The sequence below is a fragment of the Betta splendens genome, chromosome 22 (genome assembly GCF_900634795.4).
Source record: "Betta splendens chromosome 22, fBetSpl5.4, whole genome shotgun sequence".
In the NCBI taxonomy this organism is placed as follows: Eukaryota; Metazoa; Chordata; class Actinopteri; order Anabantiformes; family Osphronemidae; genus Betta; species Betta splendens.
The window spans coordinates 5,100,321-5,108,465 of NC_040900.2; the positions used below are offsets into that span (position 1 = coordinate 5,100,321).

The 8,145-nt window shown below is 53.7% G+C and overlaps 1 protein-coding gene and 1 long non-coding RNA gene across 4 annotated transcripts; one reads left to right on the forward strand and one right to left on the reverse strand.

The window, feature by feature from the left end:
- Positions 1-1,971: 1,971 nt before the first annotated feature.
- LOC129603605 (uncharacterized) lies at positions 1,972-3,742 on the reverse strand. Its single transcript, XR_008693676.1, has 2 exons — positions 2,487-3,742; positions 1,972-2,245 (listed from the first exon to the last, which is right to left on the reverse strand). It is a non-coding gene; the product is annotated as an uncharacterized LOC129603605 (long non-coding RNA).
- A 1,576-nt stretch (positions 3,743-5,318) lies between these two features.
- On the forward strand, positions 5,319-8,005 carry LOC114848854 (uncharacterized). 3 transcript variants are annotated; one of them, XM_029139697.3, is made up of 6 exons: positions 5,331-6,126; positions 6,491-7,111; positions 7,204-7,473; positions 7,547-7,678; positions 7,747-7,774; positions 7,851-8,005. In XM_029139697.3, exons 2-6 carry the CDS (start codon positions 6,862-6,864, stop codon positions 7,975-7,977), a joined length of 807 nt encoding a protein of 268 aa, XP_028995530.1. In that variant the 5' UTR covers positions 5,331-6,126; positions 6,491-6,861; the 3' UTR covers positions 7,978-8,005. The 3 variants fall into 3 exon arrangements, with proteins under 3 accessions (XP_028995531.1, XP_028995530.1, XP_040925155.1); XM_041069221.2 differs by having other exon boundaries at positions 6,494-7,111; XM_029139698.3 differs by having other exon boundaries at positions 5,319-7,111; positions 7,550-7,678.
- Positions 8,006-8,145: the final 140 nt, after the last annotated feature.

Genomic DNA, 8,145 nt, shown 5'->3' on the forward strand with positions numbered 1-8,145 from the left:
CTTCGCGGGGGAATCCGCAGCGAGCGACAGAGGGGCGGCCACCGATCTGATCGACGCGCCGCTTTTACGCGTCGTTAGCAGAAATTATGAGTTTTGTTTGCTCATATAACGTGGTTTCCATCAACAGATGGAGCTGATGCCTGTTTCCATGGAACTGGACTGTTAAAAGTCAATTTTGTTGTTTTGTAGCAATGAAGTTTTCACATAATTAAAAATATGTGATATTTACATTACAGTTAAATTTGAATCAACATGTTGTACACAATTACCTAATGTCTCCATAATAATGATAATATGAGGCCACTTATGTTTCACACTGACACTGCTCTTACATTTTTCATGATATAGTCTCTCTCTCACTATATTATTGCTTATTCTATATTTTCTGTAAAACTGTTTTTTTGCCGTTGAATCATTTTACTTTTGCTGCTGCACCAAACTAATTCCCCCACGGGCGTCATTAAAGATTAATCCTTTCTCATCATTAAATTCAAATGTAACTTTAACGTCCTCGCACCTTCCCTGCACATTCTCGCACGGCCCCCGCGCTCCCCGTCTCCGATTCCACGAGCGCCGCGTTTCCGCTGCCAGGACGCGCCGCGGGACTCGCGCGCGCTCGCCGGACAACGAGCGGCGAGGCAGACGCGTGACATCTCTGTCACCGGCCGCAGACGTGAATCCATAGTGTTTACGGCGGGTCAATCGTCCAGCAGCCGTCATCTCTCTCTCTCCCCATGCACGGCGGTAGCGGTATTGGGCCTGGAGAGTGCATTGATTTCCTGTCAGGGCGGCGAGCGCTGAAGGCCCATTAGGCCCGGCTCAGACGGACGGACGGACGGACGTGGGCAGGCGCGCGCCCGCGTGCCGCTGGGCCACGCGCATGCAAACGAACCGCGTTACATCAGCGCTCCCCTCCAGACGCCCACCGCCTCCTCTTCGCTTGATTGATGGCGGTCCGGGCGCTCGCTAAGAGGCTCCAGGTGGGAAGCTGTTATCAGCTGTAGGCCGTGAGATTACCTCCAGCCGCTTTAAACCCCCCCCCCCCCCATTCACGAGCTGCTGTACCAAAACGCAGGCAAGCGCACAAGCACAGGCAAAACTCGCGGACTATATGCTGAGGTACAGATGGCGAAATACGCCCACGGAGCAGATTTCCTCCCGCTCCTATTTCTGCGCCACATTCCAAACTCCCTCTCACTCTCTTTGTACTTTTCTGTCTTCCTTCATTTCTCTAATTTCGCCCCGTGAGGCGACCAAGTGGAGTCCACTTGGTCGCGTGCCGCTTCGCTTTGGCCCCGTCCTCCTCAACGTGTTGACCCCCAGGAGCCGCTTCGCCGCAGCCGTCACTTTAAATCCTCTCCCCCTGTTTGAGCTCTTCAAACATTAACAAAGTGCATTTTTGGCTTTGGCTCCGCGACCGGCCGGGCGCCGGGACGCGTTTGAGGAGTTAATCGGACTCGTACCTTCCACCTCCGAGGCTGCTTGTGGCACGCGGCCGACTGAGCTGTCACACCAAATCAAATTCACATAGAAAAATGAATGATAATTACTAATACAGTGGATCAAAGCGAACCCTAAACATTTTGTCAGTGGAGGTAGGTTATTTTTTTTGTTTTTCAATCTCCTGCCTGGAATGAAGGCAGCAGAAATGGAAGCGGCGGCAGTGCGGAGGATCTGCTTTTGAATGAGTTTGCCCTTTAGCAGCCCTTGCAGGCAAAATACGGGGCCTGCAGAGATTGCAGGCAAATGGATACGCTGGCTATTATGCACGGGCGCCAGATAAAAGCTGCCAGGTTGAAAGACAAAAGGGCTGCGGAGATGGAAGTCATGTGAATGGAGAATGGAGGTACTGTGTGCTAACAGCAACCATGCTACATTAAGGAGATGCTACATTAAGGAGATGCTAATAGGTAGCTACATCAAATAAGTCAGAAGAGTGTTAAAAACCAAACTAAAAATGATAAACTTACATATTTTGTATCATTTTCCTGTTTACTAATGATACTTTTTGGTTTGTTTGTCTGGTTTTGGGCTGATCTCTGTCTTCCCGGGTGCAGAATCCTCCACAGCCTCATCCGGCTCCACCTTGATGGGTCCGCGTCCCCTCATCTCCACCCCTCGCTGCACACTTCTGGGTCAGCGTGCCCACCGGCGCTCCAGAGGCCCGACACATGTAGGGAACCGGCAGCGGCACGGAGGCGCCGCGAACGGGGCATATGGACGGACACAGTCCAACAGACGAGAGCTATGGGAACATTTGGAGGATACATGAGGCCCTTATGAACCTATTTGATTCCTTCTACAGGAGCAGCCGAGTGTCACTAATGGCAAAGCAGGGGCTGGTAAACACATTTGTGAGAAGGCGCAACACTGCTGAAAAACAAATTAAACTCTCTCCTCGCATTTCACACTCTCTCAACCCTTGTCTCTCCATTTTCCTCAATTACTCAATTCTTTACTCCTCCCGTCTTTGGCTGCGGCCTCACCTCTGCTCTCTCTCTCTCTCTCTCTCTCGCGCGCGCGCGCGCGCGCAGGCAGTTGGCGAGCGGCTGCGGGGTGCGTGATGAAGCTTCTGGGTCCTCGCGTGGAGGCAGCGCCGCGTGCACGGCGCCGGGCTGAGCAGCTGGCGAAGAACGGAGCGAGAGGACAAAACTTTCATAACTTAACACACATATGATTCTCGGGTTTCCTGTCAGTCTGGGGCTGCTGTCTGTAACACAGCACTGCAGTGCGACTTCTAGAATGAGAGATAACCCCCCCGATGATCTCAAATGTGCCGCTGCAAAGACTTTCAAAATAAAAGTCCTACGTCTGCACCTGTACTTAATTGGTCTCTCTGCTGCTCTTTGGACTCCCTTCAAAAGCAGGTGATTCATCCGGAGGCACTCATTCTAACAAACCACTCTTTCCTCCCCTTCCTTTGCACTGACGGAGAATGAAGCCGAGGTCCTCCGTGCTCGACTCGACTGGGGCCTCGTTTTGACGCCGCATTACACTAATTGTGACAGTAGGACACAGACGCCATCAGCTTCCTCCTCGCTCTCACTCCGTCGCTCATCCCTCGACTCCGCATCGCACCCCGCATTCATTCTGTTATCGAGAGAGGCGTCGGAAGAATGTACTTAACACTTACAGCGGGCGGCGTGTGAAATGTGTGTGCGCGCGTGCGCGTGTGCGTCCGCATTTAGCGAGGCGACACTTTGCATCGACCACGCGCTACTACAGGGACCGATGCCGGTGCGAGGAGTCGCACGGGTCACTAAGTCACTAACTACCGCCAGCGAAGCCGGGAGGGACTGGAGGCGAGCGCCGGGGCAGCGGGCGTGCGCGCGCGCGCACGCGCCGACTTCTTCCTGGACTTTAATTCTTCCGAGGAACATTAGTAGCGGAGCAGAACAATCCCATCTGCCTCCGCTCTGTCCTTCGATCGGCCTCCCATCCTCTTCTCTCTCTCCTTGTTTAATCCTCTCTCCAATCGACAGCTTATATTTTTTTGCCGTTCTTCTGGAAAAGCTTCAGCCCCTCGTTGCTGGGGTTTTTTTCCTCATTTCCTGCATTCTGTCATCCCTGCCACCTGTTCTTCTTGACATCCCTCCATGTTCTGCATCCCTCCTATTGTGTTGCCATCCGCTTCTACAGCAACTCGCGTGATAAAACTCTCGTTTATGTGCACAATTTAAAATATGATACGAGACGCCGCCGCCGCCGGTGACACCTCCGTTTTTCAGTGGGGAAAAAATCTGCCTGTCTCAGTGATTCTGCTTCTTCTAACCCCCCCCCACCCCCCCCCCCCCCCCCCCCCCCCCCCCCACACACACACACACACAAACACTCACACACACACACTCTCCTGCCTCCAGTGTGGGGAATAGTAAAACTGAAAACAATACACGTTATCACAACAGCCACTGAATTCAGACAGATAAGAAATTCATTAGGCGCCAGCTTGCTAATGACGTGCGAAGAGATGAAATTATGGCAAGGACGAAACGGGTGTTAGAGACGGGGGGAAGGGGAGGATGAGGGAGGCGAGCAGCACGCCGACTCCTGCAAGTCACAGAACTGGGCTGCACGGCGTCCATAAAGGCCGTCCTCATCGAAGGCTTGAGTTTCAGGTCTGGAGGGTTTTTTCTTTATCCACCTGCATTTTGTTGAGAACAAACCCCTACAGGTCCATCTGTGTCCCATCAAACGCAGAGCAGCGTAATCCCAACGTCCGTGCTCGACATTCCCTCCAACACACACGCGCACCATCTGGTGCCCGTTCTGCCCCGTGTTCTACCCGGTTCCGCCCGTACGGGATTACCCCTCAGTATTTACATGCTGCAAATCCAGCCGGCAGTCTCTGATAGGGGCCATCTGTAATCTAAAGGTTATATCTGTGCGTGTGTGTGTGTGTGTGTGTGTGTGTGTGTGTGTGTGTGTGTGTGTGTGTGCGTGTGCGTGCATGTGTGTGTGTGTCGGCCTGTAATTTGTTCCCGCTCAGCGCAGGGAAAGTATCAGCGTCCACGACATCTGTTCGACGCGGGGCCCACACAGCAGAACTGAGCGCATTATCTGTGGCGCGCTGCACAGGGGTGATGCAGTCCCTCCCACACACACGCGGACATATTGCTCGTAGTGACACACGCGCACACACACATATGTGCGTGCACACAAGTAGGAAAGTGTTGGAGCGTGTTTCCTCCTCTGTCGACTGCCCCCCGTTTGTTGCTGCTGCTGATGAGGAGAGTGACCTTGGTGAGCGAGCTCCTCCTAATGAGTGTGCGTGTCTGCGCAGACACACATGCTGCACGTCTGCGCAGACGCGCACATGCATGCTGCTGTGCGCGTCTGCGCAGATGTGCAGCATGAGTGTGCGTGTCTGCGCAGACGTGCACAGCAGCATGCATGTGCGCGTCTGCGCAGATGTGTGTGCGGTCAGCTGCAAACACAAGCTCCGGGTTCCGGTCCGAGAGGCCTACAGGTGTGAGGTTCTAAGCCCGGTCGTCCTCCCAGGGGGGGACCCGCGCAGAGGAGGGGAAGGAAAAGGAGCTGAAATGAATGAACGGCTCGCGGATGTGTGGAGAATAAGGCGACGATCATCTCTGTTCTCTGCTAAAATGGAATACGATGGCGAGGGAGCCCGGCGCCGTCTCCTGCCTGGCACAGGAAGCGCCCATCTGGACTTGAGTGCTGTCTGTCCTCCGTTGTGTCGCGCGGCGTTGTAATAGCGCTTGTCACTGCTGTTCCTGTTCTCAGCGCTGCTATTTCTGAAGCGTGGCACAGGTCAGCTGAGAGAGAGAGGGGGGGGGGGCTCCTAGCTCAACTCCTCAGCTTGTAGAGCTGGTAAAAAGGGGAAATGCTGAACTGGGAGGGTGAGTCGTGGTGGGGGTGGGAGGAAGACTCACGCCGCCAGCTGCCCCCCTGCGACTGTCACATCCCACCGCCCGCCGGCGGAAGCAGAGGGAAGCCGCTCGTCATCGCCGTGACAACCAGCGCGTGACAAGACGGAGGCAGGAAACGTATCCATCAAAACGTGATGCGGGGATGAGTGCGCTCCTTTGTCTTGCTGCTGCACACGGAGCCTCCATATTTCATCTGGGTCATCGGGAACAAACGTCTCCGTGAGGAAATCTCATGCCTGAATGTCACACTCAACAACACAATAATGTGCTTTGCTTGTAATGAAGTGACTGTGACCCCCCCCCCCAGAAAGGCACAAGGGGACGGGGAGCAGCAGCTCAAGGTAGAACTGAGGAACATCCCGGAGCCAGAAGCCGTCACGCTGACGCTGGAGGCAACAAGGAACCGCGGCTTCTGAAACATTAACGCGTGCAGACGACGTTCATCCGAGCCTGTGTTTGCTTCGTGGCGCGTTCAAATCCACCGACTGTTTCCGCTGTAAACCAGAAACCTGGCTGATGGATTTCTCATTAGCCGTGGAGCTAATGGGAACGTGACCTATAGCCGCGCGTATCAAGCAGCTACATTAAGCAGCTGAAATTGCAGACTGATGTTTGGGGATTAGAGGAGGAAACTGGGCTCTGGCAGCTGAGACTCAGGCCGTGGGGGATGAGCGCCACCCTGTGGCCGATGCGTGAACTGCTCACCGCCGAGTAACAATGATGGGCTCTCTCTTTCCAGGTGCAGCTTTTATTAAGGGAATAAAAACACAGAACCTGTGTGTGTTTAGGTGATACTAACACACCACCTCCACGCTATTCATCATCTGGTCACAGATGTGCTGCGTTGCCCCCTAGAGATCAGTGGGGTCAATATTCATAAAGGGGGTTAAATGATATGATATGGAATATACATTTGTGCAAGAAGATAAAGGCAAACATCGACCCGCAGTATATGTGTGTGTATCACTGCAATTTATCCTATAATTTAACTGCAGCCGACGATGACTAATGAATAATAATGAAGCGTTATGACGGGGGCGCACATTTCTGTGCATGTGTGTGAGAACAGACACAATTAATCATTCCGTTTCGTCTTTCTTCAGAAGGCGATGAACACATCCCGACTGAGGGGAAGTCACAGAGGCCATCAGTTCGTGCGCTGTGTCGTCACACCGACAGAGAAGGACTTATTTTAAAGGGAGGGCGACATTTAGAACAATAGGAACGCGAAAGAGTTGAAGAATAAAGTGTTTATGCGAATCTACTGCGGGAGTCAAAGGGTTGTGGACGTTCACACTATTTACAGGAAGTGTTTAATTCTGTTGCAGCTGCTGTTTCTGTTCCTGTTTTTTGAAAATTTACTGTACAAACATTATATTTGTTGACCTTTTTGACTTCATAAACTGTTTTCCCAAAGAAGCTTCAGGACCATCAGCCTCTTAGATTAGATGAATAATCATAATCACACATAATAATGTGTGTTTGGACCTGCGACCTGTGTTCAGTGTTTGCAAAAGGAAGCTCACACTTCTCCTTTGGCTCAGGTACCCGCTCCTGCGCTTCCTCCATTCTCACCTGGGCTCCGGTTAGAACGCGGGACTCGTCAACGGAGACCATGCTGCTCACCTTCAGCCTCTTGCTCTTTATGTGGAGCGACACAGGTAAGAGCACGACACCAACGACAACCCAGCCTTCGAGAGCGGCTATTGCCTTCACCGAACCAGGTAATCTTATGAACGACGAAGCTGTTACATCACCCGCACCGTTGCTGCTCTGCCTGGAGGACTGACGCGTCTGCTCCTCTCCTCGCTCCCAGTAAGCCCGTCCTGCGTACTGGTGGCCACACCAGACTACCCAGTGGCGGCCGGGCAGACGGTCCACCTGCGGTGCAGCTCGGAGCCGCCCTCCTCCTCCTCCTCCTCCTTCATCTGGCAGCGCCTGCAGAACCAGACCTGGGCCTCCGTGGGCTACGGCGCCGCGCTGACCCTGACGGCGGCGGAGCAGAGCGGGCTGTACCGCTGCTGCGCTGGGAACCGGACCCAGAGTCAGAACCACACGGTCTTCATCGTGGCCGCCCCGCCCGCAGGTTGGTGGTCTGTTCTGTTAGCTCCACGGGTAGCGGTTAGCCTTCACCTAAACGCGGCCTGTTCACCCGACAGCAGCGGACGGATACGTGGGAGTGGCCGCCCTCGTCCTCTCCCTCATCGCCCTCGGCGTCAGCGGAGCCGCCGTCTTCTGGATGGGGACGCAAAAATGTGACGTTGCTCTGCCCAAAGCCGACGCAACTAAAGGTAACAACCACTTTAGACCAAGAAAAGATCCTGGGGCCCATTTTAACCGCTGTGATTTTTTTTTTCAGATTTCCCTTTGCCTAAAACTGCACCCAAGTAAGTTTCACCTGCACGTTCACGCGCCTTGTTTTACCGCTGACTCCACCTCCCCCTCCCCCTCCCCCCACCACAGGGTGACGGTGACGGAGCCCGGCGACGACGGGGACGTGTACATGAACTACTCCAACAGCAGCCACGCCTACACCGACCTGGACCCCGCCAAGATGGCGGTTTCTAGCGTTTACTCAACGCTGTCCTGAAGCCCTGAGGCAACGCAGAGAAAAAGAGGAAGCGCCGCGGAGGCAGAAGAGAGTTAGCTCACGCCGCCCCGTCCGGGGCTTTTTCTGTGTGTGTGTGTGTGTGTGTGTGACATGCAGATGTTACAGTTCACACTTCTAAGTTTGATGAGACCATTATTAAACAAGTCA